The sequence below is a fragment of the Aquila chrysaetos genome, chromosome 3 (genome assembly GCF_900496995.4).
Source record: "Aquila chrysaetos chrysaetos chromosome 3, bAquChr1.4, whole genome shotgun sequence".
Lineage (NCBI taxonomy): Eukaryota > Metazoa > Chordata > Aves > Accipitriformes > Accipitridae > Aquila > Aquila chrysaetos.
Window position 1 is genome coordinate 47,415,857 of NC_044006.1, and position 19,034 is coordinate 47,434,890.

The 19,034-nt window shown below is 34.8% G+C and overlaps 1 protein-coding gene across 7 annotated transcripts in view; it reads left to right on the forward strand.

Moving 5' to 3' along the window:
* Nucleotides 1-16,917, forward strand: part of DGKB (diacylglycerol kinase beta) — a 368,055-nt gene extending 351,138 nt beyond the window's left edge. For 4 of the 7 annotated variants that reach the window (XM_030010156.2, XM_030010157.2, XM_030010160.2 and 1 more), the window contains 3 exons: nucleotides 2,247-2,367; nucleotides 4,312-4,372; nucleotides 14,501-16,917. In XM_030010156.2, coding sequence (XP_029866016.1) covers nucleotides 2,247-2,367; nucleotides 4,312-4,372; nucleotides 14,501-14,608 — 290 coding nt within the window. In that variant the 3' untranslated portion in view covers nucleotides 14,609-16,917. Of the gene's footprint in view, nucleotides 1-2,246; nucleotides 2,368-4,275; nucleotides 4,373-14,500 lie in introns of all 7 variants that reach the window. The other 3 variants (XM_030010154.2, XM_030010155.2, XM_041122700.1) reach the window with 1 other exon arrangement.
* Nucleotides 16,918-19,034: the final 2,117 nt, after the last annotated feature.

The window sequence follows — 19,034 nt, forward strand, 5'->3', positions numbered from 1 at the left end:
TTGCTTTAGTTTTTACTGTTTCTGAAGGAAGGTTATGTCTAATTTAAGCTTGATTCTAAAAATATTCATATTTGGCCTAAAATAACCCCACTTTGGGAAAGTGCCACTGCAAATGTGAAGTTTTTGAAAAGGCTTCACTTTTTTGGTAGATAAGAATATTGTTCAGTTCTATCTTCCAATGTTTAATATACCACATTTTTCAAGATGTGTGATATAGATCAAAGGGCAGGATTTGGTCCTTAGTTACCTGCTGTTACTGGCACTAATCTCACAGCTATTGAAAAATGATGCATCAAATTTATATCACTGCAAATGTCACTATTCTGAGTCTTGCATATGTTGCCTGAGCTGTCAGTAATAAAAATCTGTTCTTAATTATTCTCCCATTTAAAAAATAATAATTTTCTAACAACCCAGTGAATAGGAATTTGATGTTTTCTTTGGCTGGAAACATTTTAATGATTCCTTACATCTATAAAGTTCTGTGTGCTTTTATAATATAATAGCTTTCGCAAATGAGTAGGATTTTCCCATTTAAATCCCTATGGCTATGAAGAAAAGCAGAATTTGTTTAAAACTAAGTTAAGTTTAAAAGTGAGTAACTTAAGGAAAACACTTTAAGAGAACAATTCAGCAGAAAGCAAGACATACAAAATCGGGTTTACATGTGTTACAGGTATGCAAACTATAAAAATGTATAGTTAAAATTAATCATATTGTGTATTTTAATATTTTGTCCATCTTATTGTTTTTCCTTAATGGGAAGGAATAGGGTTTATTTTTGCTTCATTTATATTACATGGAACTGATTTCACTGTGATGAGAAAATGAAAATAGCAAAGAATATTAAGAAAGTATAAGAAGAAAAATGAAGGCTTTGGATAGTATCAGATTTTCTGGTTGGAAGCAGAATAATCCAGACCATAAATCCTATTTGCTTTTAATACTCTTTTTTTCCCCTCCTATCACAGTACTTCTTTCAGTTAATTACCTTCATTCAAAGTCCAAAGAAGTGAACAGAAAAGACTCCCTTTGAAACTTTGGACTAGTCTCATAGATATGATAATTACCATGAAATTTTACCTTCATTAAAGGTTGAAGGTTTAAAATATACAAAGACTAATGTGCTCTCCTTTCTTCGTTTATTCCATGTGATGATAGACTCTAATATTTTAGCTCATTGCTGTGCTTCACCGAATAGTGTACCTTTTGGAAACATGGATATTAACAGCCAGTCTAGAAAACACACATAATATACAGCTAAAAAAAAAATGTTTCTTTTTCTTGTCCATCTGGTCTTGGCAACATGTATTTAAACAGGAGCATATAAAACATTTCATAGAAAACACCCTAGTTGATTCTGGATAATATTTCATTACCTTGCTTGGTTGCTTCTCAAATCAGACTGCTATATTACTGTTTAGGTTTCTGGTTGTATCTCTGTATCTGAAATTCTAGACAGAATTAGTCCTTGTGCCTTGAAGTCAAGCAAACTAATATTTATTTTGCCAGAGACATTATTTATTTAAATATTTTTTAAAGTTTAATGCCAAAATGCTATGTAATCAAAAAACAGTGAAACAAAAATATATAACTGGGTGCAAACTAGTACTACAAAGCTCAGGAAAGCTAGAGGAATAGTTGCTGATATAAGGGGGGGGGGGGGGGGTCTGCCCTTTTTGCATTAAATTTATGCACTGATTGAGACAAAGATCCAATGCAAAAAATAATATGTGGTCTCATAATTAAAGACTATCGTAATGCATGCACACAAAGGCTGAATTAGAGTTGTACATGTTGTCTGGACAGAATTGTACAGAAGAGAATCCAGTAGGGTCTGAAGCACTGACTTTACCAGATTTTACATCTGTTGAAACAATGGTCAGCATAAATTTTTAAAGTGCAAACTTCTCATTCTATGAGTGTCAGATAACCTAAATGAAGGAGTTTCTCCTATTTTCTCATATAGTAAGATTATTCGTTCAGTATGTATGTATTAAAATAATCCATGGAGATTATTATTGTATTTTAGAATCATTTTGGTCAGGATATTTTAGAATGGTGTGACAACAGGCCCGGATGTGTCCAGCCTTAAAGCTGCAATCACTTCTTAGGAATCATCATTTTTGCCAGTTCTGTTCTCAACATCTTTTATTATCAGCTGGTCTTCTGACAATTCTTGCTAGTCAGGATGACCACTGTCAAAATGCTGTCCAGACAAAATGTGTTTTTTTCAATTTTTTCAGATCTAAGTGACCAGCTTATGGAAGTGGTTGGTCTGGAAGGAGCCATGGAGATGGGACAGATATACACAGGTCTGAAAAGTGCTGGAAGACGGCTTGCCCAGTGCTCATCTGTTGTCATCAGGTATCGGCAGCTTTAATTTGCACTGCATTGTTGTAGTGAAACAGTAAAGTTTTATATATTATCAGTTCACTTTCTTTCTACTGTACTTATTTTTTGTGAAAGTACAATTTTTGTATATGAAATATATCTATTCCATCCATGTTCTATGCCCATTCATCTTCCTTTCTTTAAATGTGTCAAAAACAAGAAAAAGGGTGTTTATATTCAGTCTTCACATGTTGTATTCAACTGTCATTTCATCCTATGAAGAAACATTGTCAAGCAGTTGGAGCAGAAGGAGTAAGGCATGAACATCTTGGGGTTTGTTATTGACATACAGTCCGTGCAATTTTGAGCAAAAAGTCATTTAACATTACTTTGACACATTTTAACCCATTTATAATGCATGCCTCACCAGGGAATAGTAGCATGTAATTAGAATTTGTAAAGCATTTTTTTGATCTGTAGAAGTCAGAGTGCTCTGTTTTTAATTTATTTGTTATTTACTGAACACTGACAAGTCACTATTAATAAATGTGTTGCTATGTGTAAGCTGCTAATGGTGGAGCACGCTAATTTAGTTGTATTTTATTGCTTACTATGCTAATAGTGACCAGAACATTCACAATAGAGGAAACTTGGATTAGAACTCAAGGAGAAAATAATTATTCTAACTTTCGGATTAGATAAGGACTGGAAAAGAGAGAGATGGTCAACTCTTCCTCAGTGAAGAATTTCGCAGGAAGAATTTTCCAAAATTTTAATAAAATCATAAGCTATACAATTATAAACCCCCAAAAGCCTAAAAGGAGCATAAACCAGAAGATCATCAATAAAAACTTTAAGAAAATAAGTAGGATTTGCCAAAGTGGCTGGCATATTTTTGAGACTCTCCTCAATGACTGGGTGATGTTGACTTCAAAAGTACTTTCTCATGTGGATGAGGAAGAGAAATAAGATCACAGAGACATTCCAACTTTCTCTGGATACCAAGAGATAATTTTAAAATCCCACATCAGCAGGACCACTACTGCAAAAGATTCAGAACCCTTCCAAACCTGTAAAGTGAGAGCTCATTGAACATTCTTCCCTTTCTCCACTTATGGCCATAGATGACTTTGGATAATCCCATGAACTGTTAGTCATTTTCAAATAACGTCCAAACCAGAATTTCCATTGACCAACATGAGCGCTCAGTTGATTCATTTTTCCATTGTTAGATTTATCTACACCACGTTATTTCTAATAGTCTTGTATGCAACCTATTATAATGCAGAAATACAGGTTTGTAAAAGACGCAAAAAGATCATCTTTTTTTTTGTTGTTTTTATTTTATTTTCTCATTTATCTATACTTTTCTTAATGTGGTATCCAAAACTAGACAGGGAACACTGGCTATAGCTTTATCAGTGCCCCTTTATACAATTTAGATTTATAACATGGTATGTTAAAGCCTCTGAATATAGTACAACTCTCATGTTATATGAGTGCTCTGTCAACCCAGAGTTAGACACAAGCCTAAACACATCTTTTATGGTTCTAATAAACGGTGATGACAGAGCTAAAATTAATTTCTTATTTCCTTTATAGTAGTCAGTCTAAATTATAACAAATAGTAGAGGTTCTTTTGTCTTTTCAGTTAATAAGATTTATTCCTGAAGTTCTTGAATAATTCACTCTTTATTTCGCAAATTACAGACTATTCTCCCATGTGAGAGTTGTGTGTTACTAGGAAGATGTGTGAATGTTTGCAGTGGTTTTTCTTTATGTGTTGAAAATCAGACTAAGCCTACTAAGTGACTAGGTTACCTTTGTAAGCATGTTGGGTCATACTGGAGGTTACACAGAAGTTTAGGAGTAAATCGGGATTATATGTGTGTGCTATCACATATATCTCTCCTTAATAATACATTTATCAATTTTGTCTAGTTACTTCTACTTATACTATGAAATATATCACTTTAGGACCAGCAAGTCTCTGCCTATGCAGATAGATGGGGAACCTTGGATGCAAACCCCTTGCACGGTAAGGATACTGGGAATACCAGGGGTACTGGGATACTCTGGGAAGAGAGCTGAACAAAAAATTTAGGAACTTTTTAAATGAGTAACAAAAATTACAGTAGTCAGAAATATTAACTGATTTATTTACTTTCACTTCTTGAATAATAGAAACAGAATCTTTCAGTTTAAAAGACAACCATTGTCATCAGCTTTAATTCAATTTACTTAAGTAACATCTTCACACACTATTATATGGTTCAACACCCACTGCATTTTCAATTTATCATGCTGTTTTTTTCCCACAGGTTAGGCTGGAATAAAAAGATATTTATTTCAAAAGTTTGGAAAATACTCAAAGGGTGCAGTCCCAGCATCCCTTTACCCAATGTGATCATTTATTTATAATGATGTATCAGATTTATAGTCCATATTGCTGAGGAAGAGCCAATGTTAGTTTTGACGCTAAAGTGTATAAAGCAACAAATTATTCTTTAAAAATTTAGGAAGATTTTCCATTGTGCTTTTGAGAGTTCATATCAAGGATGTTTTATTGAAAGCTGAAGTCTTGACTGTGCTGATTGAATTATACAATAGAACTAATACTTAAAAAATCCTTATAGTTTAAAGGAGAAATGAAGGAAATTTAGTTTCTTGTTTCAGTGCCCACGCATATGAAGTGAGGGCAGGTAAACAGCAATTAAATGGGATGGAATGGGATGGGATGGGATGGGATGGGATAGGATAGGATAGGATAGGGAGGAGCTTGCTCACAGGAGGTTCTTTGAGTAACTGTTTACAGACAACACAAGAAAGGTGTAGCTCTAAGAACTCTCCATTTTCATCTCTCTGATAAATTGTAGAGGCTAACTGAGCATTTGGAGAAGATATTGAAGAAATTTAAGCTCTTTATTGTTGAATATAGTCTTAGTAGCATGTTTTAATATACAATTTTACTAATTTTGTTTTCCTAAATAAGACCCATGTTTTTAAGTAGGTGAATTGCTGTAGCGTTGCAGCTTGTAAGTATGACAAAACAGTAATGTGACAAGGAAGAAATCCCACTACAGATGGGAGTAATTCTCCAAACCAGGCTACTGGATCACTTTCATGAACTTTATGTCAGTAATAAAATTAAAGGCTACACAAAGAAGTAAAAGGGAGCACCTTCAGTAAGGTGTGGCAGCTGATAATGTGTAGGTTAGGATGAAATAAAAGGGTTGTGATAGTTCATGTTTGCCAGATACACCATAGCGTACAGCTGAACAACAGGGAGAGTGCCTGAACTCAAATTCTCTGTTAAGTGCTCAGATGCTGCAATGAGAGGAGAACCATGTGAACATACACTGTGTGAAGGCAGAACAGTGGGGCTTTTACGAGATTTATTCCAGGAAACCTTTTGGAGTTAAGAGATATCATTATCTTTACCTCTTCTACAGCTATGGCTCAGTGCAGAGCAATAGTACTGAACCCAGCAGTTACGTGTTCAAAAAAAAGACATGTAATTTTTCAGTTGCCAGATTACAGAAGAGAACTTATGGAAGGATGCTGGCAATAACATGTGCTTTTTTTGTCTTGATTGCTTGCTCTGTGCAAAATCCCTGCTATCTGATTGATAATGCTAGCAGAGGCTGCCTGCACAATTGAGGACAAACCTGGAAAAAGAGACAGTTCTTACATTTCAATTACTGCCTTGAGGAAACAGTAAATTATTACTGATAATTACTGCTGTCCAGTTGAAGTACTGTTTTAAAGGGGATAGAAATGGCATACACTATTCTGTGGAACCCATCCTTTTTGCTGTACCATTGTTAAGAGAACAGACTTTTTGTTACACAAGAAAAGCATACTGTTGAGTGTATTTATTTCCTCTGAGAAGAATATAGATGAACTATTTGTCTAGATTACTGCACCTCTATGAATTTAGATACAGAATTATTATTTTATGTTATATTATCCATTTTTTCAGGAAATGTTTTTTTCTCTGCTGGGGAGCTTAATGTATTTATTGTAATTGCTCCTTGCATTATAGTATATCTACCCTGCTCTATTTTCTACATCTTGGAAAGGAAAAAACATGTATGGTCCAACCTCTCCCCTCCCCACTAATTCTGACTACACTACAGTTTTTGCTTGAAGTTCTCTGCAAAGTAGCTAGGAATTCCTCCTGAGACAATGACAAAAGTGGATATTAGCTTTCTCTCAACCAAAGTTTAAGACTGGATTTCTAAGTGTGTGCTTCAGAGAGGTCTTTGTTTGGAAGCCAAAGTGTATTTGATTACAAAAGTACCAGGATGATATCTCAGTGATGTGTATCCAAAACCAGAGTCCGAAAAAAACCATAAAATCAAAATAAATTCTTATGTGTAGCCAACTGTGTAGCCAATTATTTGAACCTGCAATAACTCAAATTTCAGAAAAAAAAAATGAGGAGACAAATATAAGAATCATGAGCTTTTGTCTTCTCTGGAGGCAAAACTGCAGCTTTCTCCCAAAATTACCTGAAAGCAAATGATTAATGACCAGTTTTTAAATGTAAAAAAGTGTGATGATCAGATAAAGAAATCGATGAGTTTAGTTCCTTAGGAAACATATGAGAGTTTGATTTTTCTTCTATTTTCCCTCTTAGGAAATTTCTTTCCCTAGCTCTTACAAAGAACTGAGGCTCATATACAGAGATGCTGGCACTCCTACATCATGCATTGAGACATGGGGGGACATTCCCGTGCTACCTCTTGTTTCACATCAGGTTGCTCAGGGAAGGTGCTTCCTAGTTTACTAGCTATATGGCTTTAAGGACAGAAGCTACTGTCTCCACACAGTACTGGCCTGCTTGGATATACCATCTCACTAGTTCTAGGGGAGAGACCCCTGCACCTTGTTGTGTTGCACAGATTGTGTACATCAGTTAGACACAGCAGCTGAGTCTCAGGGTTTTGATTCTTTCGTACTCCAGCCAGAAAGCTATTGTTAAAAAAAAGATTGCTATCCCTCCTTCTCCAGTTGTCTTTTAGAAAGTTGAAATAACACATGTTTTGGTATGATCATCTCAGGAACTTCAGTGTCATTGAAGTTCAGTAGTTTTATGGACTGACCTATAAAAATTACAGAGACTAAGTGAGAAATAAATTCATACAATCAGCAGGTATTGAATCAACCCTGGCCCAAGGTGCAAGTGGTTAAGCTCAGATGTCCTCCTCTGTTTCTGCTTCAAATTTCGATACAAATGAGAGTATTTTTCAAGCGATTTTTCAAGAAATCGACTTCAACCTGATAAAAATTCTCCTGCTATTCTGTTATGCATATTAAGGAAAACAAGTTTGCATCAAATCCCTGTTATGTATGGGATGCAGGCTGCACATGCAGGCTTGGAAGTTTATTTCCTGTTGAAGGAATCAGCAAGTTTATCTTTGCTACTTCTCCTTTCTGACTGGAAAAAAGTTTTATACAAGTAGCATGAGTTGCTGACAGCTGTCCCCTCTCATGCATATAGAGATCATGCTCCCCCAAAATGACAGTGTGGACTATAAGAAAACACTGTGGGATGCAATAGACAATGCAGTGATTCCCCAGAAGCTGTAATCTGTGATTTTTCATTCCTGCTATCAGTTTTAGTACTTAAGAAATTGTGGTGTGCTTATTTTAAACTTCTGTTATGATCTCCTATTGCACACACACATAGCCTCCCTAGATGAGAGCAGGAATGTGTTCCTGTAGGTCCTGTGCATACTTAAAAATGTGAGTGGCTTGGTCTAAAGATCCGTCATCCAGAATTATTCACTATGTTGAACACATGCAGGCTGCAGTGTCTGACAAAGTCACTCTGCTCTGGTATAATAAGATGCAGAATCTGAACATCAAATTCTATTGTTTTCACTGTTTTTTATAGAAGAGTCTTTGAGAGGAGGAAAGATGATAATGTTAATATTATGTTAAGCATCTCGTCTGATTAGCTGAAGAGGAAATTCTATCAGAGCTCTCCCAGACAAATATAGCAACATGAAAGATATCTATGGTTTCACCTGATCTCCAAACAGGTCATTAATAGTAATGAAACTTCAAAGACTCTCAAGCTAATTCAATAAACTTCTAGCTTTAGCCATCAGGATTTTTTTAAAGAAAAGTAATCTTTCAATTTAGCTACATAAATTATTAGCATTGTTTTGAAAAAATCCATAAGAATATTCCATCTTAATTAGAAATAACTGCGATTTCAGTTCTTTCATCTATTACTGACTTGGTTGGTGTCATATCTGAAAGAGTGTCAAGCTGCTAGCGACATTAAATTAAAAGTAGAAGACAGAAATGTCTATAGAAGATGCAAGAATATTGCCAAAATGAAGGAACAAAAATGAAAATCCATAGCCAGAGCCCACCTAATGGACGGCCAGAAATATAATTTCATAGACATCTGAAACACATAGTATTTTTAGAATTATTTACTGATAGGAATACTTGTAGTAAGCCATTTAATAATGGCACTCAAAAATAATATTTAAAAATATTATCATTTGAATGCACCTTAAAAATAAGTTTTGAATGAATGAATGGTTCTTTTGTAGCCTTTCCTTTAGTCCCTAGAGATGTGCTGAGCCTGAGCACAGAGGTCCTAGTGAAGTCCTACCTTTGTAGTTAAATCCAGAGAGAAACAAGAACTAAACCCAAAAAAACCCCTTTTACTAATAATCACTATACACCAGGGCTGGGTGAGAAAACTAAAAGAGTCACAGATTTGTTTTTATGTAGATCCATTGGCTCCAACACCCCACAGATCACATGAAGAAGCTGCAGCTGTACTCTAGACTCTGTCTTTAAAGTATCTTCTTTGCATGTCACTGAATGTAGTATTTTCTTATCAGTTGTTTATAATGGGAGAATTTAAACTTTTGCATCTGCCTCTTTAAAGCAAAGAGGAACTGGGTCCTAGATATGGTGGCTGATTTTAGTAGAATATTAGACAATTAGTACATAGTTAACCCATAAATGGAAGTCAATGGCTAGAAAAAGTTTTTGGTGTTATACTAAAATGCTGCATTTTTTTCCCTTATGAGCAACAATGTGCATACATTTCTGTTTCGAGGCCAGAGTGATTTATTGAGTTTCTAACAGTTTATTTTGCAGCTGGGCATTATTTTTTGTGCTCACAGGTACACTGCATGTTAATTAGTTTTGTTTACCTATGCATATTTTTTCTTAAATTCACAACAGTAGTTTTTGTAATTGACAAAGCAATTTACTGCATGTGTGCTTTCTGCACCCCACACAAATGCTCCAACACGTAATGCACCTTTCTTTCCAGTTCAGATTGTTAAGAAAAGAATTAGTTGTGACTAATTGCCAATTAATTTGCAGTGGTTTTAGGGATGAGGGGGGAAAAACAATTGCACCTACTAATTAAAATTTAAAATATTCCAAAGTGTCATCTTTAGGTGTCTGTGGAATACATAATTTCCATTTTAGTTCTGCACTGGATCTGTAACAACCCTGAGCTTGACAGCTCTATTAATTTAAAACCTCAGTGATACCTATTAGTACAAAACATGAAAAAAATGCCATTAATCATTTATTTTAATTTTGCAGCTCTGTCATTTTCTCGGTATGTTTAAAAATTATGATGACACCATAATGTTTTCCAATCTACCTGTGTGAAGGGGAAACGGATCACACTACTTAGGAGAGAGACTAGAGTATATTATTAGAGCTTAATTAATGCCAAACTGATTAGATTTGATTGCGCTTTGCACAATAATATTGTTAAGAAATTTATTTAAAAGATGTGTTGTGTAATGCTATATTTAAAACAACTGGTCTAGATCTGAAGAGATTTTGGCCAAAATACCACATAATGCAAGTCACAGGTTAATTTTGTTTAGTACTGCCTACATTCTATAGGTCTTATTCATATCATGATACCCAGCGTAGCTCTTGATCACCTATGGGAAGATAAAAGTTTTTGGTACTTCTGTGATATAGAGGTATTGCATCCCTCCATTTCCTGTAAGGGGAGCAGCATATGGGCATCTAGACTGTGGGAAAATGCTCATACTCTCAAAACTACCAACATCCAAACCCCGCTGATAGCATGGAACAAAGCGACTGTAAACTAATAGCTCTAACCTGCTAAGTTTTTTGTCAGTTTTTCCTCTCTGCCCTTAAAATACAGGGTTTCTTTCTTTAACATTAATTGAAATATTATAAGCAGAGTTGGTTATCTCTGTTTCCAGTTTTCTATTCTCATTCAGCATTGTAGTTAGTACCTGTACTTATAGCACCATGTTCTGTCATAGTAGTAAATATTTAGGCATTCTGTGAAGTCAGGAACACATAGGTAACCAGCACATACTGCAGAAAAAGGAGTATGAAAGCAAAACTGATTGACCCAAAAGATACAGTTATCACACTAAAATTACTCATGCTCACTGCATTTCCTTTAGTGGATGCATTGTATTAATGTGGCTTCAAGGCATATTTTGAAACTCCGTCCTGCTCCTGAAACAAATAAATGTCTGGTTTATGCATTTATAAATGTCTTTAGTATCACAAATTCAGGTTTCTCCTTTATCAGAAAATTTGCTATCAACAAATAGGGAGCAATTACCATCTCTTCTTTTAAGAATTGTGTTCTTTTTTAATTAGATCTGGTGTTCCTTCCCACGAATACATCATTGGACACACTTTCTAACACTGGAAAGGTGATTTTGAAATTACAAATGCAGTATTTTTCTGCTAAACCTATTTACTAGGTGCACCAGCCCTTTAAATTTCTGTGATCATGAACTCATAGGATAAAATCTTGGCGTCAGTTAGTGAATGAGAGTTTTGCCATTGGCTTCAACAGTTTGAGTTTAGCCTATAATGTTGTGTATCAGGCTTACAAAAAAAATCCATGATATCTTAGCAATTCATATGGCTATATACTTTCCCCCTAAATGGAATTTTGTTATTTCCTCGTTTTGCCTATTTTTAAATATAAATTTGTGCCAAATATGCCAAATAGAAGGGGTTTTTTCCCCAGCAGCCCTTCAGGCACTCCCCTAATTTATGTTTAGAATGTCCTCCATATTTTGTGTAAGTTATTATATATTTTCAATGAAACTGAATTTTTATTCTGGAAAATAAAAAATTATTTTCCAGAATTCCATAGTAATTTGTATGAGTATGTTTGTCAGGGTATGATCAGTTCCTAAAAATGTGTTAAGTTAGGGTTTCAGCTTTGGGGATTTTTGTCTGAGCAATCTCTTTTTCTCGTGTGTGTAAATCACAGATTCACCTAGGAAAAATGAAAACCAAAAATGTAATAGGTATTATTTAAAGCCTTTATAATTGTGCTTCTACTAAAAAAGACATGAGGTTGCTTGCTGAATGAAAGAGAAACTGAAAGGTAAAAATTAGTCTTTAGACACTCCGTGTGCACACACACAGAATCTATATACAGCTATAAGTAGTGGTTTCTTTATTTTTAACTAAACTAAATCTTGGTCGCTTGTAATTAAAGATTTTTCTCTCTCTTTTTTTTTTTTTGTCCATTTCAGTCTCCCACACAGCACTTTCAGTGTTCAGTCCTACTTTGATCTAGAACACTATTTCTCTTTCTGAGACAGTTAGTGCTGCTTCCCATCTCGAAGTGTGTACTCGTGTGTACAAAGTATTGTCACCCAAACTCACAGCACCAACTCTGGCAGCACTGCCAGTATGAAAACAGAAGCAGAATTGAGAGTCCAGGGCAGAAATGCAGTGCCTGAAAGTCTTGAGAAAGACAAAATTAGCCTATTTCAGGCAAGGTAGTGCAGTGGTCCAGTGTGTATTACAAACATACTGATCTCTTTTTATCACCCAAAGATAAGATTTTTTAATCTTTTTTTTTTTCACCAGGAGAATAAGGAATAAATGGTTATCATTGTTAACCAATGCAATGTTAACATCCACTACCATGCATAAGTAAAAAAATATACCTTAAGTTTACACTTTATTTTTGTATTTTCAGAGTGTAAAATATATTTTACTCCACTGGAATCGTGCCAATTTATAACAGTTGAAAATATGTCTCGGAGAAATGCATATAGGACTCCATCCCCATGCGCATGAGTGGTTAATCATGTTCAGGCATCTTAGCTGATCTCAGCTTATAGGATACAACATACTGAAGAGGTCATGGTCTCTGAAACAGATGGCTCAAGCCAAAAAAGAACATTACAAATGATAAACATTTTCTCAATATGTAATTGCATTCATCTTCAGCAGCATTGAACAGCCCCAGTCCAACGTGCAATCTGTATGGGGTCTCAGGATTACCTCACCTCTTCATACTAGAGCCATCTTTTGAGCTTTGCTCTTTCATTCATTTTAAGATGGAATTACTATGATTTATCTCTGAAAGGAAACTCTGAGGCCATTCCTACTGCCACATCATGGCCAAATCTTGCAATAAGCTGAACCCTTATGACTCTCAAAAAATTCACTCACAGCAGCTGCAGATTACTTCATGTATTGATCCTCAGGATCAGGTTGATGTCATCACTGTTCCTGAGTCCCAAAATATGTCTTATGAAGCATGTTAAAGTTACAAAAATCCTTGAGGCGATTTTCCAGGACCAGATCATCAGCTGATATGAAGTGACATCAATGGAATAACGCCAATTTACCCCAACTACGGATTTGGCTTCCAGAGTGGTGCCTGAAGCAGAATTTCTTGTGAGAAAATATGTTGATACCAGTCTTTGAAAGTGAGAGTTATTATCCGTGTGAAATTAATCTAGGTTGCCAAAAAAAAAAAACTGTATGCTAAATTTGATACTAATGAACAATGTTGACAAAAAGAGGTCACGGATGAAATTTGAGACTGATGAACTAAGTTGGCATGGAAATGAGCATTTGGAGAGTAAAGTAAAGGCTCTAACAGAGTTAAACCAACCCACTCATTCTGTTGAGATTTTTATGTTTCTGTCTCCTCATATTGTAAAGTAAATTTCCACCCCAAGAAATGTCCTGATCTATATTTTAATGAGCCTCTGCACGTGACATACATTTTTTGTTTCATTACTATTAGTGAATGACAAGTGAAGGATATTCATTTTAACTTGAAAATGTCAGGTATGCACTTCAAGAGATATATTTTTGCAGTTTTTAATGAGGTGGTGTTTCTTTTTGAAAGAAATACCCATCTCTGATGTGGGTACTATGCAGGTGACAACTGATATTTAATAAGTGATGGTTCTTGTATTAGTCGTAGTTCACTAAAGAAAATGTCTCGGATTGCTTTTGAAAAACTCTTAGCGTCACTAGCCCAAAGGCAAGATGTGACCTTTTTATTACATAATGAGAATCATTTATTATCTTACAATGTATCTTAAAGTCACAGACAAAATGCCACTTTGATAATTGCTTTCAATTAGCTTTGAGCATAGCATACATTCATAAAATGTCTTCTCTAATTTAGACTTGAATTAGAGAAAATTGCAGACATAATCTACTTTAAGGTTGTCTCATTTAAGGTGATTCGTAGTTTTATATCAAAGAAATCAAAACGGGTGGCTTTAGAGCAGTCTTACAAAGTGTTTTAAATAGTCTTTTCAATATTTGAGTCTATTCTACTAACAATTAATTAACAAATTAGAATGCTAGTTCATCTTTTTTGACCTTTTTTGTGTATTAACTTTTGACTTTCATTCATAATGGTTATTTTGAAATTAAGCAGTGGCCTGTGTTAAAAGAGAAGTACAACTTGATTAGATGTATAAATAAAGCATACAAAGACATAGCTCATATCTTAATCAGCAACAGCTTGGTCTGTCAGCATGTATGTCCTTTCCAACTTTTTAATTCTTATTCATCTTGTAATATGTAAAATATTCAACAGCAAGCAATAAATCCCACACTCAAAAAGTAAAATCACATATTGGCATGTATTTTATTGCATATGATTTTTAATATTGATTGCTTGTATAATTTAAAGTATTTGTGGAAACAATGGTTACACATAGATTGGTTTACCACATATGTAACATCATTTATAAAAAATACAGGTATTTTCCTTTCATTTTTGATTAAATAAAGAAGGTTTGGAAGTTGCATACAAAGATAATTCAGGCATCTCAGATACTTGGAATTGAACTAACTCAAGGGTTAACTCTGTTTTTCTTCTTTCTTCCCCCAGATAAAAATTACTCACAAGAACCAAGCCCCCATGTTGATGGGACCTCCTCCAAAAACTGGTCTTTTCTCTTCCATCATCAAAAGAACAAGGAACCACAGCAAGGAATAAGCCTATGTAGTTTAGTTTTTAGGAAACCAATTAGCTTTGTTGGGCTTTGGAATATTTATGCTGGAAATCTTTCAAGAATTTTAGAATATCTTTTACTTGCAAAATCATGGATTTTGGTTTAACAGTTTCTGTAACTGAGCTAATGTAAAACTATGCTACTAGAAAAAAATATTGTCACAGTTTTGTAGGCATTTTGCATGATGAAAGCAGATGTTTACATAAAGTGATACAGCATATTTTTTGTTGCATGCGTTACCATTTACTAATCTATGGGCTAGTTCTGCTGTGGAATATGGGAAGAGAATGCCATAGGTAATTTGATTTTTTTTCTCTTTTCCATCTGAACTTTTTCAACTAGAATGATCATATGCCATAGGTTCAATAGTATCTCTTGAATCAAACATCTTCACATCAGTAGCCAATTAGACCTGTTTCAGAGTAAAGTTTATTACAGGTCTCATTAACCTGTACTTTTAGTTTATCATTTCTTTCTACCCTGAGAATATTTTAATTCAGCTAAGCATTAAAATCTTATATCTTATTCTGATAACTCCTATGTATGTGAGTAACTGTACCTGCTGAAAACATCTAACAACGTGTGCAGTATTCAAGTGATCATGATTAGCTTTGTATAAGTTTTTATATGATTGGAAGTCAGTGCAAGTTTGAGCAAAAACTATAAGGCTAAGGAGATCGTGCTCGGAGTGAAGATAATACTTGCAAAACTAGCCATCAGTGTTGTTTGTTGAAACACTGGAATTTTTTTAAGGAGCAATACATCTCTGTAACATGGCAAACTTTAAATCATTCTGCATATTGACCGATAGCATAGTGCATATGCACACAAATAACCAAAGCTCATGCCTAATAAAGTGCATTTCCCACCAAAGATTTAGTGAAGGATGCTTCAGAGAAATGGGTTAATGCATAATTAATCAAGTTCACTGGAGTAGACTCACTTCTGAAAATTTACAGTTCTTTTGATTATGTTGGCAATGTCCAGACAAATGTTGGGTTAGGAAAAAACATTAAATTAATTGTGAGTAAATACTCACTTTTCGTTTGTTTCATAAATTGATAGGTATAGACACATACTCTAAATATTGCAAAATTAAACTTATATCTAATTTTGTTGTCATTATTATTTATAAATTTATGCCATCCATAATTTACTCAGCCCCTAAATTAATCTCTTAAGGAAAGCATAAACTGTTATCTATTCCCCTTTTGTAGTCTGCTGTCTGGAATCAAAACATTTCTTATCATAAATTTTGGGGAGGCAGTTGCTCAGGTTTTTACTTTCTTAGCCCTCTGAGAGACTTCCTAACAGCTTAGAAATCATAATACAGGGATTTGTCTGAGGTTTGCACAGCACTGTCTAATGTTGAAGGGAAGTCCAAGAATGGCAACTTTTTTCAGTCTTGCATATTAACAGTCTCAATCAAAACTTTTTGTGCAGTCTTAACATTGTTCAGAGTGATCTGCTTCTCAGCTCTGCATGTCTTAAGTTTTCAGAGATTTCATCAAAAAAACAAACAAGGAAAAAAATAAAACTTTGCTTGAAATGCATGATTTCCCATTTTTATCTAGACTTTAAAATGTTAATGATTTATTAAATCTATTTTTCTATTGATTCATTCATCCATTTAAAAAATAGTACTTCATCATTCTGTAGTGCACGGTACTGTGCATGTGTTTAAATAAAGTTACTATTATTTGTTCCTCAGTATAAGAAATCAACAGAGTTCTAATTTATATAATAGACACTGAAATAAAAGTCAGTATATAGTTGGTAAGGATTATGTCTATGAAATATACAGTCTGTGTTCTGTAAACATTAGGAGGTAAATACCAATTAATGTTATGTTCAGCATTAGGTGGAGAAATATGAGGGCAATTATTTGCTAAAATTAAGATCTTGTAATTCCCCATTATTGGGTCCAGTGGTGTTGACAATCACAGTTGCCATAGGAGTAAACTCATATTTTTCCTGTGCATTGCAAACACGCACCCAGAGAAGCATTTGATGCACTTCTGAAATGCAAGCATACATAAGTATAGAGCAAAAGATATTTGCAAAAAGAAGGAACTTGCTGACATAATATTACATAAAGTGTACATTGGGTTTATGAAATTATGGTGACAGGTGATAAATATTTTCACATAACTTGACATAGGATTTTCTACTAATGCTCTCAACTTTTTGTGGCAAAAATGTGTTTAACAATAATATATAATGTGCTCTATGATTATCTCATGAAAATTGTAACTCTGAAAACAAATAAAATTATACATAAGCTATTATTTAATAATGTATGCAATTTTAAATGTGCCAGTCTGTAATAGCAAATTGCTGACAACATACTTTTTCATATAAAGATGGATATATGGGTTCATGTAATCACAGTTACATACAATTCTGACTAGACCTATAAAAGGTAAATCAGACCTGTTGGTCAGTATGTATCAAATTCTCACTGTAGCAGAATACAATGGAGCAGCCATTTTACTGTATTGGCACTTACCATAGCAGTGACAGTCTGTTTTTCTATTAATCTTGTTTGGTTGTTTTTTTAACATGGCCTCTAATAATTTAAAACCATGCTCAGGTTGAAAGTATTGATGAAGAGAAAATCTTAAGAGTACGTAAAACATTGTATGAAAGGAAAATGCTTGATTTAATGACAGAGAACTTCAGAGGGGGGGTGCTTTTTTTTTTTACTTCAGTACGCACAGAATTAACTTCATGAAATTACACACCAGTGTATGAAGTGAAACAAAGAATATATGCATGTATCTTCATCCAGCTGAAATAGATGCACTGTTCTTACATTGACTGAAGAGTAGTAGCTGTAAACCCTCCACTGTTTACAATGAAGCATTCTTTAAGGCCTCATTAATGATGTTTGCAATATAAATGGAAATTACAACTATGTAGGAATTATGTCTGACACTGGATTTGCAAATTTTTCATCTCCCTACTAGAGCATTGCAGCTGGGCAATGTGCTGAGGAAAGAACATGATGTCTCTGGAAGAAACCTTAACTTCTGAAATTGGTTAGCATCGCTCTCACTTCACATGAGTTCCTGTTAAAAGGAGGTGGAAGCAGAATTTCTTGCAGAGACAAATACAGAATTACTGTTTCCAGTACTTGCAAGATATTTGTATGCATATCATCATGATTATTTAAAGCTAGGGGGTTAGACCTCTTGATTTAGGCTTATTGGTGCGTGTACGTGTATGTGCATGTTAGATCAGGTAATGTGCTGATATGCTTAGGGCTTTGATGAGCTGGGAAGCACTTAGTTTCTGAAGCAGAAGTAGATGTTCTGTAACATTTCCTCACTCTTATCAACTCTGTAGTATTGCATGTAAATTGCAACAATGATTAGCTAATATCCAAAATTACTTAATGCAAATAAAGTCACAGACTTCCATGTGTTTCAAAATACCCGTGTAAGAAGTAATACAGTCAAAGAATGTGTGGGTTAGATATAATTATTGTAAGAAAGGGAGAAAAAGACCTTTTTTTTTTTTTTTTTAACCTCTAGGTTAATATTTGTTTGCTGAGACTATAGCTATTCAGTGATTACTAGTGATTTAGGGTACTAGCACTATTCTGTAACTTATTGCCTTCAACCTCAACTGGCTTCTGGGGCTTGTAATTCTGAGGTGGATCATAGCAAGATCAAGACTTTCTGGGAAGCACTCACTTCAGAGAAGTGTTGTCCCTCACCTCTCTGGAATAGTGACTAGAGAGAATGGCTACAAAACTGCGAAAAAAAATCAGGAAGAATTATCTCTAGACAAGAAAGCAGGAGATCAGAGAACTCTGCTAAGCAATGACAAAACAGATGTTCAAAGTGATGTGTGAAAGGGGTGGGTCACTCCAAGGCAGCCCACAGAAATGGTGGTGTGAGGCCTGGGAGGCCAGATGAAGGCACTCAGGGCTAACGAGCAGTCATGTGCCAAGGGAGTGGATTAATTAGATTGATTTAGAGACCCCCTCCATTTAGAGCTGTAGGATGTGGGTAGTGTTTCTTTCCTTCACAGGGAGAAGGATTGTCTGGGAGGAGTTAGGCCCAAGAAGAGGAATAACTGAGCCCTTCACATGAAGGGAGAAGGGCTTGTGAGCACAGGAGAACCGAAGGGCGGTCAAAGGAAGATAAAAGACTTGCCAGGGCTTTGTTTATTTCTGAGTACGTTCATACCCTGAAAAAAAGACATTTGCCCGTGCTGTTAAATAGCAGTTTGTGAAACTGCTAAGCAGTTTGCATGGAAAAAAAAAAAAAAAATTTTAGAAAGAGAGGTGGGCCTGAGAATCACTGTTCAATGTTTTATGCAAGAGCGGTGAAGAATGTGTCAACCTCTTGTCAGATAATTGCTGCTGCTTGTCTCTAGCTCCGTCAGGTCTGAAAGCATTTT